The sequence below is a fragment of the Schistocerca gregaria genome, chromosome 2, assembly GCF_023897955.1.
Source record: "Schistocerca gregaria isolate iqSchGreg1 chromosome 2, iqSchGreg1.2, whole genome shotgun sequence".
Classification (NCBI taxonomy): domain Eukaryota; kingdom Metazoa; phylum Arthropoda; class Insecta; order Orthoptera; family Acrididae; genus Schistocerca; species Schistocerca gregaria.
The window spans coordinates 622,595,993-622,617,564 of NC_064921.1; the positions used below are offsets into that span (position 1 = coordinate 622,595,993).

The 21,572-nt window shown below is 39.6% G+C and overlaps 1 protein-coding gene across 6 annotated transcripts in view; it reads right to left on the minus strand.

Moving 5' to 3' along the window:
• LOC126334616 (protein Gawky) overlaps positions 1-21,572 on the minus strand; it is a 339,985-nt gene that overhangs the window by 161,703 nt on the left and 156,710 nt on the right. For all 6 annotated transcript variants that reach the window (XM_049997028.1, XM_049997031.1, XM_049997026.1 and 3 more), the window contains 3 exons: positions 17,285-17,561; positions 16,374-16,591; positions 12,888-13,362 (listed from right to left, as the gene is read on the minus strand). In XM_049997028.1, the coding sequence (XP_049852985.1) occupies positions 12,888-13,362; positions 16,374-16,591; positions 17,285-17,561 (970 nt within the window). The remainder of the gene's footprint in view (positions 1-12,887; positions 13,363-16,373; positions 16,592-17,284; positions 17,562-21,572) is intronic.

The following is a 21,572-nucleotide window of genomic DNA, read 5'->3' on the forward strand; positions in this document are numbered from 1 at the left end:
CTCTGATATTCCCCGATTTCCAGAACTTGTGGCAAACCTGCAGTCTGTAACCTGGTTTCGTCAATGTAGGCATTGCGACATTCACATTGAAGTTAGCAAACACCTACAGCATGGAGAGAAACTATATCACTGTAGATCTTATTTCTTGAGGCTGCTCTGAAATAGAGGCTTAAATCATTTGCAGTGAAAAATCCAGTCACAGACATCTCTCGTGTAATGTTAGGTGAGCAACAGGGAGTTTTTTCCCTGTTTTTTTTTTTTTTTGTCTGCTTTTGTCCCCACTACACCTCACAGCCCACTGTGTCTCTTTATTGCTATATCAATCTGAACTGAATGTTGTTCGAACTTTTGTTAGTTCATGGTGGCAGTAATCACTGTCCCTTAATCCGATGAGCTTGGTTTAGCACAATGTACACAGAACAACACACTTTTGTGGCGGAATGTGATGTATCTGTACATGCGGGTACCTAGTGGTGCATATCAGTTTTCTATGCAGATTGTAAATGGTAACTTTTTAGAAGCAACATACCACAGTGGTGTAGGGGAAGTAGAGACAAACAGTTTGATACTGGACACCTGTGGTCAGTCAAACTGAGAAACAATGACAAATTGACCTACGAAAGTCAGAACTACAGTGCATGTGCACCAAGCAATATTTTGAATATCCTCTCGCTTTCTTATGCCATCTGCTTAGTCGGTCGTAACTGATTCAAGCTCATTACTTTTTCTCATTGAAATTGGTGGTGGTGTTGAATAAAACACACTTTGTTCTTGCACTTAAAAATTTTAAACTGACGTTTGCATAAATTTTACCTCTAAGCTTTGTGAATTTCAGCAGAGTAAAATTAACAAATTGTTTTATTTCTCTGATCATCTTACCGTGAGACTGCTGTGTTTGCAAGAGTTAAACCTTTCGAAGGTGCAGTTTTTGTAGTAACTCAGCAAAGATAATTTTTTTGCTGGTCTATTAGGATTGTTATCAACTGACTATTTTTTAATAATTTTATTTTGTGATTTAGGACCATAAACTGTGGTGGTACGTATATCACCAAGGTGCCTTTGTGAGGTATTAAAACTATGGTGGGAAATGCATTTCCCACATGCCTTTTATGAGTTGCCATTACATGTAAAAAAATAATTAACACTGTTTTCTGTTTTTATTTTGTTTTCTTTTACTTTATTTAAAAAATATTTTTGCTGATATTTGAAGTTTACTTACCACAACGTGCAAACATTGCAGAAGTGAAGCAATGTGTTCCGACAACACTAGTGACCCCGCGACAAACAGAAACTGATTGTCGTAGCCATTTTTATAGATCTGGTGCAGTGTACTACCATAAGATGTCAGGCATAGACAGAGGTGGTGTGACATATTCCCAGAAGATTTGGGATACCCCTAAGTTGGTGGTTAAGTATGCTTCCCCAGAACTGCAAGTGATAGATTAATTTTGCATTAAGTGTACTTCCCAAGCCCCTTTCAGAAACTACTTTGGTTGTAACCATACTTCCTACCGTCCTGAAGACTGTATTTCTCGACAAACAGAAACTACAGCTGGTGCACTGGACTGCCACCAGATGCCACAAGTGTACAGAGGTGGTTAACATATTCCCTTAAACACTGTACAGAAATACATTTAGTGGGAAGTATAGCCCCTACAGCATCCGAAAGGGTTAAGATTGGACTGAATTATAAACATAATTAGTTTATTCACAATTTTTACAAAAGTCTTTATTCTTTCACTGCCCTAACAGAAAACTTTAACTCAGTAATGTTAATGAAATAAATTTCAAAAACTGAACGAGTAAGCCAGTGGTGTAAGGAAGTGAGATATTCACAATATCCCATGGCATGCCTGCGCTGTAGCTTAGGCAGATTTTCTAATACTATTTGACTCGTTTCCAAAGATCATAGATCACAAGAGTCCTCTATATATATATATATATATATATGGACTCTGACCACAATCTATTGGTTATGACCTGTAGATTAAAACTGAAGAAACTGCAAAAATGTGGGAAATTAAGGAGATGGGACCTGGATAAACTGAAAGAACCAGAGGTTGTACAGAGTTTCAGGGAGAGCATAAGGGAACAATTGACAGGTATAGGGGAAAGAAATACAGTAGAAGAAGAATGGGTAGCTCTGAGGGATGAAGTAGTGAAGGCAGCAGAGGATAAAGTAGGTAAAAAGACGAGGGCTAGTAAAATCCTTGGGTAACAGAAGAAATATTGAATTTAATTGATGAAAGGAGAAAATATAAAAATGCAGTAAATGAAGCAGGCAAAAAGGAATACAGACGTCTCAAAAATGAGATCGACAGGAAGTGCAAAATGGCTAAACAGGGATGGCTAGAGGACAAATGTAAGGATGTAGAGGCTTATCTCACTAGGGGTAAGATAGATACTGCCTACAGGAAAATTAAAGAGACCTTTGGAGAGAAGAGAACCACGTGTATGAATATCAAGAGCTCAGATGGCAACCCAGTTCTAAGCAAAGAAGGGAAGGCAGAAAGGTGGAAGGAGTATATAGAAGGTTTATACAAGGGTGATGTACTTGAGGACAATATTATGGAAATGGAAGAGGATGTAGATGAAGACGAAATGGGTGATACGATATTGCGTGAAGAGTTTGACAGAGCACTGAAAGACCTGAGTCGGAACAAGGCCCCCGGAGTAGACAACATTCCATTAGAACTACTGACGGCCTTGGGAGAGCCAGTCATGACAAAACTCTACCAGCTGGTGAGCAAGATGTATCAGACAGGCCAAATACCCTCAGACTTCAAGAAGAATATAATAATTCCAATCCCAAAGAAAGCAGGTGCTGACAGATGTGAAAATTACCGAACTATCAGTTTAATAAGTCACAGCTGCAAAATACTAACGCGAATTCTTTACAGACAAATGGAAAAACTGGTAGATGCGGACCTCGGGGAGGATCAGTTTGGATTCCGTCGAAATGTTGGAACACGTGAGGCAATACTGACCTTACGACTTATCTTAGAAGAAAGATTAAGAAAAGGCAAACCTACGTTTCTAGCATTTGTAGACTTAGAGAAAGCTTTTGACAATGTTGACTGGAATACTCTTTTTCAAATTCTAAAGGTGGCAGGGGTAAAATACAGGGAGCGAAAGGCTATTTACAATTTGTACAGAAACCAGATGGCAGTCATAAGAGTTGAGGGGCATGAAAGGGAAGCAGTGGTTGGGAAAGGAGTGAGACAGGGTTGTAGCCTCTCCCCGATGTTATTCAATCTGTATATTGAGCAAGCAGTAAAGGAAACAAAAGAAAAATTTGGAGTAGGTATTAAAATTCATGGAGACGAAGTAAAAACTTTGAGGTTCGCCGATGACATTGTAATTCTGTCAGAGACGCCAAAGGACTTGGAAGAGCAGTTGAACGGAATGGACAGTGTCTTGAAAGGAGGATATAAGATGAACATCAACAAAAGCAAAACGAGGATAATGGAATGTAGTCCAATTAAATCGGGTGATGCTGAGGGAATTAGATTAGGAAATGAGACACTTAAAGTAGTAAAGGAGTTTTGCTATTTAGGAAGTAAAATAACTGATGATGGTCGAAGTAGAGAGGATATAAAATGTAGACTGGCAATGGCAAGGAAAGCGTTTCTGAAGAAGAGAAATTTGTTAACATCGAATATAGATTTAAGTGTCAGGAAGTCATTTCTGAAAATATTTGTTTGGAGTGTAGCCATGTATGGAAGGGAAACATGGACGATAACTAGTTTGGACAAGAAAAGAATAGAAGCTTTCGAAATGTGGTGCTACAGAAGAATACTGAAGATAAGGTGGATAGATCACGTAACTAATGAGGAGGTATTGAATAGGATTGGGGAGAAGAGAAGTTTGTGGCACAACTTGACTAGAAGAAGGGATCGGTTGGTAGGACATGTTTTGAGGCATCAAGGGATCACAAATTTAGCATTGGAGGGCAGTGTGGAGGGTAAAAATCGTAGAGGGAGACCGAGAGATGAGTACACTAAGCAGATTCAGAAGGATGTAAGTTGCAGTAGGTACTGGGAGATGAAGAAGCTTGCACAGGATAGAGTAGCATGGAGAGCTGCATCAAACCAGTCTCAGGACTGAAGACCACAACAACAACATATATATATATATATATATATATATATACAGAAAGAAACTTCCACATGGGAAAAATATATTAAAAGCAAAGATTCCAAGACTTACCAAGCGGAAAAGCGCCGGCAGACAGGCACATGAACAAAACACACACACAGAATTACGAGCTTTCGCAACTGGCAGTTGCTTCGTCAGGAAAGAGGGAAGGAGAGGGAAAAATGAAAGGATGTGGGTTTTAAGGGAGAGGGTAAGGAGTCATTCCAATCCCGGGAGCGGAAAGACTTCCCTTAGGGGAAAAAAAGGACAGGTGTACACTCGCGCACACACACACACACACACACACACACACACACACACACACACGTATATCCATCCGCACATACACAGACACAAGCAGACACTGTAACGTATCTGCTTGTGTCTGTGTATGTGCGGATGGATATGTGTGTGTGTGTGCGCGAGTGTACACCTGTCCTTTTTTTCCCCTAAGGGAAGTCTTTCCGCTCCTGGGATTGGAATGACTCCTTACCCTCTCCCTTAAAACCCACATCCTTTCATTTTTCCCTCTCCTTCCCTCTTTCCTGACGAAGCAACTGCCAGTTGCGAAAGCTCGTAATTCTGTGTGTGTGTTTGTGTGTTTTGTTCATGTGCCTGTCTGCCGGCGCTTTCCCGCTTGGTAAGTCTTGGAATCTTTGTTTTTTATCATTCACCTCATTCTGCCCCTACTACACCACTGTGGTATAGTGGTGAGTGCTTTATGTCCAAGTTCAGAACTGGGAGTTCAACATGTTGCCGCTCCATGGAAAGGATTTGTGCCATGTTTGTCTATTTCCAAACTCAATAGAATTTTTTCTAACAGGTTGTTGAGGTGCTCATGATAAGTGCAGTATTGCTTTTTCATGCAGCCACGGGCATCACCCGACAAATAATTTTGGTTTCATACTTCTCTTCAGGAGCTTACCGTTTCACAGTCAACTCAAGAAATATTCAGTGTGTAATCAAATGGCTGCTGTCCCTCCTATTTGTGTGTATGTGTGTGTGAACCAGTGAGAAAGTAACCATAAAATTAATTTAATAACTACTAAGATAACTTTTTCTTCAGCATAGACTATGCAACAATGCAGTTTCACCTTTGTGCCTTTACATTAGTAAAAGGCTTCAATCTATTCATTGGTAGAACATCACAAAAATTTAAGTAAGTAGTTCACCATCACTGTAACATGGTAAAAAAAAAAAAGGCCCCCCAGAGGTGTGAAATAAGTTTCTTTTATTTCCATCTCTGATCACAAAAGTGTTAGGTCCTTAGACTACCAGTTCTCGTCAGCAAAAACTATATTCAGATTGGCAGCAAAACACAGGAAAAAGAAATAGAACTAGGAGACTGTTTATATCTTAAAACAACAAAATAGCCCATTATGAAAAGTATTACATACATCCATGCGGGAAACAGGCACTGAAAACATGACAAGGGATACCTGTTTTAAAACGGGTCATAGTATAAAGAAGCCATAGTGGCATTACCAAGAGATATACACAAAATCGGCTTAGCGGTGTTGCAGATATTTAAAATACGGTAAATATTAGGAGACACTGCCGGCAGAGTTATATTGTTAACAGTACTACCATTCATAGCAGAGTGCAGTACAGCAGCAACAAAATGTTTGTATCGTAAGCTTGTTAGGTGTCACTACTGTAAGCACACACAATATATTTCGTCACACACATATAATTCATCAATTATATAATTGCACAAAATGCAATTTAACAAAAGATACAACCAGTAAAGTGTATAGTGTGTTTACTCAGTGTAAACATTATTACAATGACTGTAATAAATTACAAACAAAACTAAAGTTTAGATTTAGAGTATTAAAAAGGAAAGGGTTAAGTGATTCTAATTCTGAGATGCTTTTTATGGCAATTGCAGATAAAGTTGACATTCTTAGGAACAAGCTTATGGAACTAACAGAATAATATAAAATGATAAAATAAATAGGGGAAGCAAAAGGGAGTAATCAGTGTCATTCCTCTGTTGGTATGACCACCAGACTGCACTATACATAAGAAGTGGCCTGAGGAACTGAACAGCCAGAGGGCTTCTTGACCCCAGTGACATGCCATTCCAAGAAAAGAATGACAAAACATCATACTAATTAATTAACAAGATACTCTAGTTAATGAAATCCATACATATTATAAAAAGTGTGTGTGTTTTCCACATTACCTCCTAAGCTGCTGGTCCGATTTCAACTAAATGTGGTACACATATTCCTTACTGTAGAGCAATAATCGAAGTGAGGGTAAGAATAACCTCCCAGTCATAGTTCATGCCAGTGCTGACATGTGTGAAATACCACGTCATGTGTAATGTTTTGATACATGTACTCTTTACTACTAAGATACTCCTAGAGTCACGTCAACTAAAGGAAATCCCTGACACCTGGCAGCACTTTTGACAGTTTTCAACTGCAAAGTGTAACCAGCTGTGTAGGTGAAAACAACTGTCATCCTTAGAACTATGAAGGGGCATTGCCTTAGAGACATTAACAATATCATGTTGTACGCACACGAAGCAGTGATGCCCAACCTACAGAAATTGTTTCTTAATTTCAAGTGTGTTTTTGTGAGCACATGGAAATGAATCTTTTTTGATATTAAACTACAAACACAGTTCTTTTTTTGTTTGTTTTCATTTCTTACAGGAAATTAATAAAATGAATACCTAGGCAAAGTCAGGTTTGTCAGCTGGTATATCAAATAGAGGAGAACAAGTAAACACAGGAGTAGTACCCTTAACTTAAGAAAATGAAGTAAATATGTAATGCACTTCATACTAAGTAAAGACAAAAGTAAGATATACATAAGAGGGGAATTTAATAATTAAAGGAGAACATTGTCAAATAAAGCAAAGTAGGTATTGGGTACAAAATTGTTCTGCCCTTTGAGCACTCTTGGTGGCCCTTGCTTTTCACTTTATTGATTTCATGCCCTTCTAACAAGCTGAGAGCATGGCTCTTCTGCACCTTGTGGAGAACACACACACACACACACACACTCTCTCTCTCTCTCTCTCTCTCTCTCTCTCTCTCTCTCTCTCTCTCTCTCTATTCTCAATACTCCCTATAATATGACTTTACTGATAAATGCAAACACAAAGCAGTTAAGTTATGTGGCTGTGAGCACTCCTTAAACCTTACTTTAAAAGAGCGGTCAGTTCAGCCTATGTAACTGGTGAATCACTTAAGTGAAGAAGGCTTTTTCTTTTTATCGTGCAGGACGCCATGAACTGCCACTGATGATAATATCTGCACATGTAGGTTTTCTGAAAAATTGGAAATTTATGTTTTTTGTCAACTTTCTCAATAGTAAGGTCAAGGCAGTTAATGGAGTCCCCTTCTTCTACTTCCGTAGTAAAAGTTATTTTTGGGTGCATGCTGCCTATTGCTTGGGCAAGTGCATCAACCTCACAAGTCACAGCCCCCAGCACTAATAAAATATCAACATACCATTTATAATAAATAGCTTTTTTCCCTTTTATCTGTGGAAACTTAGCAAAAAAAATTATGTTCTAAATTGTTCATAAACGTATCTGGCAAATGTACCAGCCGGACTATTACCCATCCCAAGCCTATCTTTTTGATAATATATTAGTCACTGGAAAAAAAGAGCTCAAACAGAATCTAAAAATTTAATTAGTTCTGCACAATCTGCAGTACTGATCTCTCTACATGTTAGCAGATTATGTCTAATAATTTCAATAGTTTCTTTTATTAGAACATTACTGATGAGGTCTGTTACATCCAGGAATGACAATGTCTCATTATTAGCTATTTGTGTGTCCTCCATTGCATTTACAAACTAAAAACAGTTTTTAGCCTGTAAATATGTACCATATGTGTAAAATGATTTAAATTTAGTGTTAAGAAAATTATTTGCCTTATAGCACGGTGATGATATGTTCACAGTTGGGCAAATCATATTTCCATCTTTTTGAATCTTAAGTTGATATTTAATCTGGGGATGTGTAGCATTCACCATTTTAAGCAATTTCTTTTTGTAACTGTTAAGAAGAAATTGGGAGTTGTCAACCTGTTTACACAGATCAGTCTGAAACTTCTCAGATCAAACAGAAACTGGTTGTCCTGAGATTGGTATGCACATTCTCCACATGATGCAAAAAGGCCATACTCTCAGATTGTTAGAAGAGCTTGAAACTTTACGAAGTGAACAAACAAGAGGTAGCAGAGTGCTCAATGGGCACAGCGATTTTGTACCCAATGCCTAATTTGCTTCATTTGACTACTGAACACATTTCTTATGTATATTTTATCCTGAGGTGCTGGAGTTGCCGGTCTTGTGTGTGTGTGTGTGTGTGTGTGTGTGCGCGCGCGCGCGCGCGTGTGTGTGTGTGTGTGTGTGTTTTACTGACGAAGGCTGTGTCCGAGAGCTTTTACGAAGTGTCTTAATTGTGCGTATCTGCAACTTAATGTCTCTTCTTTAAAGTACGTAGCAATCTGTCTTTTCCTACATAACAGCATGTCACAGGAATGAAAGGAGTTCTGGCAGAAAAGTTCCTCCAACCACTGTAATAACTTATACACTTTGTAAGCCTACTGTAGACTTTATATATTGTATTGTTCTTTCTATTGCATTCTGTACAATTATATAATTGATGAATGTGTGTACATTAACAGTAGCAAGCTTAAGTACAAACATTTTGTGGCTACTACACTTCACTTTGTTATGAACAGTAGCGCTGTCAACCAGAGAACTCTGTCGACATTGTGGCCTAATATTGACCATATTTTAAATATCTGCAACAATGCTAAGCTGACCTTGTGTGTGTACTTTGATGCTGCCAATATGGCTTCATTTTAGTACGTCCAGGTTTTAAAACAGGTATGACCTATTCGTATTTTAAGTGCACATTTTCCGCATATATCTGTAATACTTTACATAATGGGGTATTTTAGTGTGTTAAGATGTGGACAGTCCACTAGTTGCATTCAATTTTCCCATGTTTTGCTGCAGATGTGACAATATCATTGCTGATCGAAACTGGTAGTTTAAGGAACTAACAATTTTGTAAACATAGGCAGAAATAAAAGAAATTTATTCTGTAATTTATCATGTATCTAAAAACACAGATCCTGTAACTTACCAAACAAAAGTGTTGGTACGTTGACAGAGAAAATAACAAACAAAAACACACACACACAAATTTCAAGCTTTCGCAACCCACGGCTGCTTCATCAGGAAAGAGGGAAGGAGAGGGAAAGACGAAAGGATGTGGGTTTTAAGGGGAGGGTAAGGAGTCATTCCAATCCTGGGAGTGGAAAGATTTACCTTGGGGGGAAAAAGGGACAGGTCTACACCCGCATGCGCACGCACGCACGCACGCACGCACGCACGCACGCACGCACGCACAAAAGCAGACGTGTGTTTCTGGTAGTACAAGGACAAAAATTAAATTTTGTGGTTGATACTATGAATGTCAGTGTTTCTGGTAGTACAAGGACAAAAATTAAATTTTGTGGTTGACACTATGAATGTCAGTGATCACACTCAACGTTAATGTGAGGAAACCACAACACACAAAATGCCTACAGTGTAGAGGGGCCACAGTTCCCCACAAATAACTCTTCATATCCCAAACTACAAAAAATTGATATTAGTATGTACATGGACCACTACCACCACTAACAACAACAAAACAGATTTGAACCATAGATGCATGTCACCCAGATTAATGAATTACTGAACATATGTAATACACTGGTATAGTAGACTATATGTGTGTCAAAATTCATGATAGAATTGATCCCTGTCAACAGTAAGGTGCACTTCAGGTTAGTAGATGGTGGCGGCCTTAAAGAAATGCATCACATTGTGCAGTTTTTCACAGGTAAACATGACAGAGACCTGCTACATCTTATGCGTGTCCACCTGTTTGCCTTAACTCAACACCAGACATCTGTATGCTCAGAAAAATCACCATCTCATGATTTTCTTATTTATGTGAGTGATATGACTAGATGTTACTTTTTTGTCACTGAGGCCATGTAACCTGAAATCCTATTTAGCATTTTTGGGTTAATGTTAACTACTCCAAAAATTGTCCGAAGTTGTGCCTGACAGCTGGATGCTCATGGATGAATTATAAGGCTTCTCAGGCTCGGTATATAAACAGCACAATGAATCATCACAACTTCAATAAATGACTGCTGCACAACAGCCTATATGAGAGTAACTACACTGTCTGACAAAATGAAACTTCACTGGTTGAAATAGTTTGTGATATTATTTTGGTGATAGCAAAACTGAGTCAAATTCACAAAGAACTTGGCAGTAAGTGCCCACTTATCAATATGACGTTGCATCCACTCTGGCCTGTATGCATGCACTGATTTCATTGGGAAGGGTGCCATAAAGCCATTGCATCCTCTCCTATGGCAAATTGGCCCACAACTGCTGTGGCTGGTCCTTGACATCCTTGATACTGGCACTGGGATAGAGTTGACATCTTAGCTAGTCCCAGAGATTTTCTACTGGAGGCAGATCAGGAGAGCACCTCAAAATGAAGAAGAGAGTTCATCGAGAAATGGTGCCATGTGTAGATGAACATTGTCCTTTTGAAGAAATGGCACAAAGGAATTGTCATGCAAGACTCCGTGACATACTGCTGTGCTGCCGGAGTTCCCTCGATGACTACGAGTCATAAGCTGAAATCATACTCAATGGATTTCCACAGCATGCTGTCTGGAGTAATGCCATAGTGCCTCTACAAAACTTTGGAAGAATGAGATCTTTCACATGTCGCCTTCATACTCGCCAATGATGATCAAATCCGAGGTAGTGCAGAATCACGATTCATCACAGAACACAATGCAATGCCAGTCCATTCTCCTCTGTCATGGCACAACTCCAAATGCAGCCTTTAGTGTTGAGCTACGAGGGCTATCCACAAAGTACATTATGTTTTGGAATTAAAAATAAATAAAGTATTGGAATTTTTTAAAATTATATACAGATGAAAACCACACTTAAATACTACTTTTCTACATAGTTGCCATTTAAATTAAGACACTTATCGTAGTGATAGACAAGCTTGGAAATTCCTTAGTCGCCTGTGCCTTCAACCACGTGGTTACCTCTTCTTGAAGCTGTGCGTCGTCATCAAAACTCTGCACAGCCAACCACTTCTTCATTGCTGGGAATAAGTGGAAGTCACTCGCTGCCAGGTCGGGACTGTACGGCGGATGAGGAAACAACTCACACTTAAAAGATTCGAGAACTTCACGAGTGGCATTTGCCATGTGGGCCTGGTCGCTGTCGTGAATCAGCAAGATCTTTGAGTCCAACTTTCCCCTGCGCTTGTTTTGTATTGCTCTTCCAAGGTTGTGCAGAGTTTGGCAATACCTTTGAGAGTTTATTGTAGTGCCTCTTTCCAGAAAATCCACAAAAATCACGCCTTTTCTGTCCCAAAACAGGTAACTACATGGTTAAAGGCGCAGGTGGCCGAATTTTACGTCAAAGGAATTTCCAAGCTCGTCCATTTCTACGACAAGTGCCTTAATTTAAATGGTAACTATGTAGAAAAGTAGTATTTTAAATGTGGCTTTCATCTGTATATACTTTTTTAAAAAATCCAGTACTTTATTTATTTTTAATTCCAAAACGTAATGTACTTTGTGGATAGCCCTCATATTATGGGAAGTCTATGCACGAGATGGTATTTCCCTAGTTTGGCTGGAGCTAGACTCGGACCAATGGTGCAAGTTGACACGAAATGTTGGTGGGAGTCCATTACCTGTTCTCAGATGATAGGTGCAGACATGAAGGAAGGGTTACTGCGTGTGTGGTTGCACAATGCAGTGGACCTCACTTGGCGTGGTCAGTCATTGTAGGCCAGAACCCTGATGGCAAGTATGCCTACCCTCAAACTACCTAGCAACCCACCGTTGGGCCACTATGCCCCAAAAATGTAAATATTGCAAGATCTGATCAGCTAGACAAATGGAGAGACACTATGAAGCCTCTTTCAAACTGTCAGTTGCTGATAATGCTGTCACACATGAATACGACTACGACTATGTGATATCCCCATGTCCTTCACAGCGATTCCTCAATATCTGACAACATTTATGCAATGTTATATACCCCTTAATCATTTACAAACCTGCCAATGGTGCACACATGGACAAAATTACATTGACATCCAATCATGTCTTCTGCATGCTTCACTTTTCTGTCAGGCAGTATATTACAACCATAGTTTGAGCGTTACATAATTATACAACAGGCCAAGTGATCACAAGGTTAGCATCTAAAAACAAAAAAAAAAAAAAAATTATTTACTATTTATCAGGATGATGTCATCTGAACAAACCAAACACGAAAATTTTATTCTGAAAAGTAGTGAATTATTGCGATACTATCAGAGAACTTTTTCCCAAGTAGTATCCACAATGATCTTAAATCATAAACCCCATTATACACCTTACCTGTAAAGTATCCACAGTCTGACTGGCACTTACAAGAGTAGGGGAAGGAGGGGTAGAAGGCAGAAGCATCTGAATAGTACAGCACAGCATCATAGTTGACATTCCATACAAGAAATAGGTACTACTGGAAGACATATAGCATTGTCACCTTCTGCACTCAACAACACAAGAAAACTCACAGAACACCAGCAGTATCATAAATTTCAAATGTACAAAATATGAAACTTAATTGATTATCCATTCAATGAAAAACCAAACATAAAAAAACAGCATATTCCTCACCTGACCCTTGCTGAGCACTGCTGTTCGCAGCAGTAGATCCAGGGCCACTTGAGACTGCAGAGCTGGAACGGCTGCTACCACTACTACTACCCCACTGGCTGGAGCCCGACTGTTGCTGCTGCTGTGAAGACCCTGCGGAGGATCCCCAGCCTCCGCCAGTTGTCCCCCCAGCACCGGAACCCCAGCCACTAGTTCCGCTGCCTCCAGTTAGGGAGCTCTCTCCACCACCACGTAATCCTACACCCCTGGGAATTCCCCATCGTAAGTTTGTTGCAGGGCCTTCAGTTGAATTTAAAATATTGCTGTCACTCTTATAATTATTAGAAGTTTCAGGAACATGTGCCGACTTGTCCAAGTATTTTAGATCTGACAGTGGATTGCATTTACTGATTGATTTCGTGCAAGTTTGTGCACTGGTTGGTGGACTATTGGTGTTGGAAGAACCGAGATGACTTGCAAGTGACGCACTGGTGTCCTGGAAGAAAAAAAATGTACAAAATCATACATACAATACACGTAGAACTCAGAAGGTTCACTTCAATGTGAAAGAAACAACTACCCTGCGTGTATCAGAACAACGACCAAAATATTCTACGGATTCCGCCAGAAAAATGTATACACTCTTTGTCAGGCTCTATCGAGATATTGATATAATCGTTTGATTTGAGTTAAAAGTGTGTTGTAGTATGGTCTTTGGCTTAAAAGTTGTTAGTACTTTAAACTCAGTATTGAGAAAACAAGATGGTTGCAGCACACTTGACATTTGAGCAATGAAAACATATTGTGAAGCGTTTTTTCAAGCTTGATAATGCTGTTGAAGTGCAATGTCAGTGGAGGCGGGAGTTTGAAGCAGAACCGCCAACCCGCCTAACAATTAAATGCATCACTGACAAGTTTGAATTGCATGGAACGATTTGTGATATTCACAAAGGAAGAGCAGGAAAACAGCGTAAAGATACAAGTCCTGCCTCGTTGGGTCTCGTGTTGATAATGTTTGTTAATTCTCCACAGAAGTCTGCTATGCAATGTGCGCGTGAAGTGGGGGTTAGCAGAACTCTGAAAGCTGCAAAGTGGAAAGTTTACATTCCATGATTACTGCAAGTAATTAATGACGATCCTGATCGCCGAATGAAATTTTGCTAATGGTATCAGTAAATGGTAACTGATGACGAACAATTTATGATGAAGGTAGTATGGAGTTACAATTTAAATTTAATCATGAATGAGTGTAATAGTGTGTACTGGGCTCCGGAAAATCCGCATCTTTATGTGGATAATGAGGTCAATCTACCAGGAGTTCATGTGAGGTGTGGACTATCATCTAGGGGCTTAGTAGGACCCTTTTTCTTTGATGCTACTGTCACTGAAGAAGTGTACCTGGAAATGTTACGCACATTAATTTTGCCAGGTACATGTGCACTTTATGGAGCTGATGAAGAGGTTTTCCACCATCAGGACGGAATGCCACCAAACTACCACCTAGCTGTACGAGCTTTCCTGGATGACAATTTTCCGGGGCATTGGATTGGATGAAGAGGACTCACTGAGTTCCCTCCACGTTTACCAGATCTAACACCTATGAACGTAAGCCACACATGTTGCAGGAACTTCCCCAGTAGATTACAGTGACATTTGCAGCAATCTCCACTGTAACACTGGCTGATGTAGTTGCGGCGACTGCTTGTCGCCATGTGTACAGCAACCAACAGTGAAGATTTTGAACATTTAAAGTATCCATGTGGTAAACAAAGTTGTATAACGTGTGATCAATTGTTAAATGTAAAATAAATAAATACATAATGCTTTGGTTCCTTAAAGTGTGCATACATTTTTCTGGCGGACTCTGTATTTAGTTGAAAATACTAAAAAACTGCCAGTTAATAAAAGGATATAGGAAGAGGTGACTTACTTTACCCCATTCAACTCTATTACACACCACTTAGGCGAGTCAATAAAAATAAAAACTAATGAACTAATGTGCTTTGAATGTTTTGTAATTCTTGTGTAACTCTTACATCATACAATTTATGTCCCAGCTTAAATATGTACGTGCGCTCGAAAACATAGGTGCGTCCACACACACACACACACACACACACACACACACACACGCACGCGTGCACACACACACACACACACACACACACACACAAACACACACAAACACACACACACTCCCCTCCTCCCTCTCCCCTCCCCCCCCCCCCCCTCTCTCTCTCTCTCTCTCTCTCTCTCTCTCTCTCTCTCTCTCTCTCTCAACCTCTATTCAACCTGCTCATCTGTACCACAAATGTAAATCAATAGCCACTGCCACTAACTATTGAGTGCAGTGTAACTGTGACAAAACAAGAGTTCTCAATAATGCTTCCAGGCAGCTTATCACAAGAGACACTTTGCAATTTGTAATCTGTATAATTTTCTAGTTTTAGTTTACTTTCATGTAAATTCCCCTGTGGATGCTCATCGACTGTTTCTTAATAATACCCTAATATGTAGAAAACCTGTTCGTTATTGTTGCATTAATATCCATTTCACAACAATGTGTGTGCTAATCCTCACAAAAACAATACTTGTTTATCTCAGTGGCAGAATACTCAGCATTTACATGTTTATTCACCTTTCACAATATTCAGTGATATGTTTATAAGCATTTTGAAGGTACACAAGCTATCTACCATAAGGATGGAACTTAATCAAACAATGGAAAAACCTGGATGGAATGTGACAATATTATGAAAAGGTTAGTTGCTACTCACCATATAGCGGAGATGGTGCGTTGCACGTAGGCTCAACAAAGAGACTGTCAGAAAGTAAGCTATTGGCCAATGAAGACTTCATCAGAAATAGACCGCTCACGCGCACACATGCACACGCGCACACACGGTCTTTGGGCTCAGCAGCCACAGAATGTGATCATGTGTGTGTAAGTTGCATTTGCATGTTTGTGTGAGAGACGTGGTGGTGGGGGTTTGTCTATTTCCGAGATGGGGCCCTTGCTGGCCAGAAGCTAACTTTCTGACAGAAGAATTGAACTTTTGCATTAATATCAGTCTTACAGCCAAGATGTACACAGTCATTAAATACATACTGTATATTACTTTTCACAGCAGCTAGTTTTAATGGTTACAGCTCTTTTTTTTTAAGATGGAAAAAATATTTAACTATCTCAACACGTTCTTGTCATGACCATACTTTAAATAACCCTTAACATATAAGAACAGACTGGGGTTACTCAACAAGCCACAATGAGTCCATGTTTGCATACCTATACAGTTTCCTCTGTACATTTTGAAAAAAAAGTATTTCCTGATCAAACATCCTTCATTAGAATATTTTACAGAGATCCAAATTACAAAATGTTTCACAAAACATTTATGTCAAGTGCAAACCAATGATAAAAACCAATCTTTGGACAAAACTGAGAGAGACCTACTTCAAATGAAAGCACATTGTATGAAAACTGTTCTTGAGGGCTCTGAGAATTACCTGGTGCTGCACTGCATTGTGGCTGGTCACCACAAGGGACGGAAGACCTGCGGTGCCACTAGAAGTTGAGCTGATTATCACAGATGCTGAGAGTATCTCCAGCTCAGGGGATGAGCCAGAGGGTGGTTCAGCTCTATCCCTCCCTCCGGCTTCCCCTGTGCCCCCCTGCTGGCCCAAGGCCTCAGACTTGTTACTGCTGAGGTGCAAAGCATGTAGCCCTGCAAGTGGAACATAATGCAAACAAATGTGTCGTTTTGCTGTAGAACACATTTATAGTGCTTTTAAGTCTATTATTTAAAGTATTTGTTTAATTAGCTTTAGTTTCTAAAGGTCAAAGTAATTGCAAGCTGACTGAAACTTTAGAATACCTTGGTTTCAAGGACCCATCATGCTAAGCAACTATTAAATTTTAACATAATGGAAGTTCTGGTGATAGCCATTTAAAACGGTAACAAGCAATTACTTAATTTTAAAAATACTGATAAACTAGCATTTATATTCTTATATACTTGTATATTTTCTTACTACATGCTCACAAGACTTAAAACCTGAAAAATATAAAGTAATTATAACATACACCATTAATTCAATGTAAAACAAAATTCAAACAAACTGAGTTCATACTCAAATTTGTTAATTTCTTTCCTTTACATCATTTCCCAGGTAGTGCTGAGACACTGTTGAAATAAGTATACCATAAACTCAAGTCTTTCAACGTAGTTCACATTGTAGATGTGACTTATAGTCAGCTGATAATTTTTACTGACATTATTCCACTAATTTCATAAGAAAACTTACAACTGGGCAATAAATACTGATCTTATTATAAGGCTTTCCTACAAAAAAAACATGTTGAGATATGCTATAACAACACGAATAATACCACTGAAGCAGAGAGGTCGAAAAATCACCTGCACTAGTTTGTTTGTGGTTTGTCCCATCCCCCAGCCTGCTGGCAGTGGTAGATGCTGGAGGAAGGACAGATTGCTCTACATTTGAATGAACTGCTACTTCTTTGGAACTGATTTGCTGCTGCTGCTGCTGCTGGTAGTGGTCAGAAAATTCTGTGCACGCATGTCCCATTAGATCACTTTGTGCGCATGGAGAATGCTGCACAGGAGGCCGACTGTGTGTTGCTACTTCTGCTTCCAGGGTAGTGGATCCACTGGTACTGCAGTCCATTGAGTCCTTTGGTACAAAGTGGTAATTATGATCATATACATGGATATGCAAGAGATAAAAGTATTAGCATGAACAATTTTATAGTGCATGTTACTGTTTTTATTGAACAGTAATTAAGTACACATGAATTGCAGAGCTTCAATCTTCTTGAACCAAACAAGAACAAAACTTCTAGAGGAGGATATTTCTTGCCAATTAAAAGTACTATGGGATTTACCGAATAACTCAAAACATGAGTGCTTGAGGACAATCTAACTTTGTCAGGCTGGAAAGCATTCTCTTTGTGTGTGTTTGTGCAAGTGTTTAGATAAGAGCTGAATGTTGCAAGGTTCTCATGAATAAATACATCAGAGCACACAGTACACATTGGTGAGTTGATACAAGTGAGTTAGAGACGATCTGGGGCAGTCCTTAAATCTGCCACTGTTCGTTTATTGACATGACCTGGCACTGGTGGTAGTATCACTATGCATTCCACTTAGTGACCTTGTCAGAAATATGTGTAATTATATTGACTGATCGATCACTATGTTCCTGTTATCCTGGTGCCTGTATGACCTGCTCTTAATTTTTAATCTTTCCCAACTCATCTCTCTCTCTCTCTCTCTCTCTCTCTCTCTCTCTCTCTCTCTCTCTCTCTCTCTCTCTCTCTCCCCCCCCCCCCCCCCCCCCCTCTGGAAGGAACTAATAGCTCCAAAAGTTAGGAAATTTATCGCTTTATCTTTCATGTGTGTGTATCAGCTGTACTACACGTTTTGCATCCTGGAAGTAAGTCAGTATTGGTTAGCAGTTCCATCTCCCAATTTATAAATCATCTTATTTTGTTTTGGACTGAATTTGGCTCCTTAACAAATATGCCTCCACACATCTCTGTTGTCTGCATCTCTCCTTCAACCTTGGATCTCTATTTTGGCAAAGGCACGCAACACATGGTCCTTCCAGCAAACATACAAACCCACCTGCAATTAGGATGAAGGTAAACAAATATCTCCACTACTCCATAAGTGAAGACTTCTTTATGTTCTGAGGGAAAAAGAGAAAGGTACTACCAAGAAACATACTAAAACATCATTTAGTGTTGAGTGAGCTGATGGTGTACTCGATTATACAGCTTATATGTTTTTACTATGCTTGATGCAGAGCCCTGAAGCCAGAAAATATGGAGAAATATGTCACAAAGGCAAAAAATAAAAATAAAAAACTTATAGCAGTGTTGTGTGACTACACAGATGGAAATATAAAGTTAGTGCAACTTACAACTGGAAAGCTTCAATTTGGGTGCATTTTGAATAGAACAACATTACCTTAAACTTCTGACTTCGACAGCAATGCCTGGATGACTTCAAAAATTTCTGTAAGGTTACTGATGAGTTTAGATAACAAGACTATAGCAGGTCTGTCAGTAATAAATAAGAATGTTGCTACTGTATTTTTTAGTGTTATAAATACTGCCATTAGCTCTGCTGTCTTTCCTGTATACATTTTGTAAACAGGCTGACTACACTACCTCGTTTTCAGTCAAACAGCAGGAAAGATTCCCACTATGAATGGAAAGCTGTGTGTTTTTATGTGACTCTCCCTTTTCTCTCAAAACAGTTACCTTACTTGCATTGTTGAAAGCGTCAAAAGCATATGGAATGTCAAGTCGGAGAAAGCACTGTGCGTACACAAGCTCAAGCTCAGATTAAGGAAGGATAGGGACGGAAATTGGTTGTACCCTTTTGAAAGGAAACATCCTGTCATATCATTAAACAATTTAGTAAAATCACAGAAAATCTAAATCTGGGTGGCCAGATGGATATTTGAACCATCATCCTATTGAATGGAAGACTCCACAATGTTAACCACTGTGCCACCCCACTGGGTCAAAGTGTACAGCATTTAACACTTATTAGTGAAGCTATCAGTGTGATAGGTACAACACACGTTACCTCCGCCTCGTGCACTCAGACGACACAACTGAACACACTTATAGATCATATCTCAAATATGATTAAGGATATTGAGCTAACTGATAAAAAAAACTTAAGAGGATCACTGAGGTTAAAAGCTTCCAGGAGGATGTCATAGCAATATAACAGCTTATGTCCTTCGTCAAGTAGCAGCAGGAGAGCGAGTAGGGTGAAGGGCACACTCCAGAGGTTGCAGAGGAGGTGGAGGTGCAAATAGATGTTTCAGACCAACTCAGTAAAGTACCTCTGCTTTCGGTAATTCAAAATATCCGTACCTTGCCGATCAGTAATATCAATCATACTGTGGAGGTATCTGGTTACTGGTGGAACTACAAAACCTAGCCGAAACACTGTAAATACCACACAAGGTAGTGTGCAAGCTTATTTACCCACTAGCACAGGGCAATTAGCTAAATTGACCACAGAAAATCTGGAAGGTGGGGTTTGTTTCCTGCACTCCATAGAAGAATTTTATTTGATTGCATAGGGACACACGGGCTTGGAGACTTGATTGAAGAGCACTCCTATAACTTACAGACTTCTATACAGAGTGTGTGCAAGGGCCTAGAACTGCGTATCTCTAGACATTAGTGAGGAAGAGACGGTCGTGACTGTCTTGAAAGGCATGCGGCCGAAGGATCACTTGCACGCCATATTTTTAAACAAGCTGTGCTCATTTTCTACTTGGATAGTATGATAATGAGTATCTAAAATCACAAAGATGGTGATGAGAAACGGGGCTGCGAGAGGCTACCAGATAACCATAACGGGTGCTTTGGAGACTGGGCTGGGAACTTGGACATAAAGAGGGACATGTTGTGTGACTCTTTTAGGTGCAGCTATACACTATACCTGGTGAGGGATTGCAAAGATCTGATGAAATAGCGTCAGAACAACAAATGCCAGGACCAAGCACAGGGTTGGGGTTCCTGGAAACCACTTTAGTTTTTAATGGGTACAGGGTGCATATTGGACTATGTCAGTCATTACTTAGGTTTTAAATTTTCCCCTGCCACCAAAATTAAGCTCTGCAGGCATTGGGACTCAATGGGTGTAAGTCAGGTCCAAACTAGAAGTTCCGAGGTCAATGTGGGGCATTTGCCAGAGTATAAAGCCAGGCAATTAATTGAAGTTTTAGAACAATTCTCCAAGGTGCTCACCAACAGACTGGAAGTTACAAACAAAATTGAGTATAAAATCCAATTGACCAACCTGGGGTGACAGGTACCTTACAGATTGTCACAACCTAAAATGATCAAAATGTATAAAATAGTGAAACAATTACTAAAGGATGGGATTATCAGACCATCAGTGTCACCATATGCAGCTCCCATTTTTCTCACACCTAAACAGAACAAGATAGGATTTCAGCCAATAACTGATTACTGAGCACTGAACCAAAAGGTGGTAACAGAGTCAGTGTTGTTGTCAGATCTTTGCAACTGCTTCACTTGGTTCAGTGGAGTCAAGAACTTTACAGTACTAAATCTAAATCATGCTTATTACCAAGCACCTTTAACAAAGGACTCTAAACCACTGACAGTATTCTGCATGGATTACAATACGTTTGAATTCAACAGAGTGCCACATGGTCTGTCCACCTGGGCCATAGTGCTTTCTTGTTTGTTAAGATTGTGCTGAGGGATTTAAAGTTTAGTGTGTGGCATTTTCATTTATAAAAAGAGCTTTGAAGACCACCTGGAACACTTGGGTGACATCTTGTGGCAGCTGAGGCAACCTGCCTTGAAAATAAAACCAAGTAATGTTAACGCCAGCTTGCAAGAAAATTTTCTTCTTGGAATGCATCATGTCAGCCACAGGAGTCAGCGTGGGCCAGTCACAGATGACCACCATGCACAAGTTCCCACAACAAGAATCAGATTGCCTGATTCATTGGCAGGGCCAATTTTTTTTTAGAAAGTTCGTCCCCTATTTTGCCATTTGGCCTCACCATTTAACACCATTTTGGAAAAAAGACGCAAAGTTTGAGTGGGGGGCATCACAACAGACATCTTTCAACACACTGAAATGTGCCTTAGTGAGGCCCCAAGTGTTATGTAAAAGT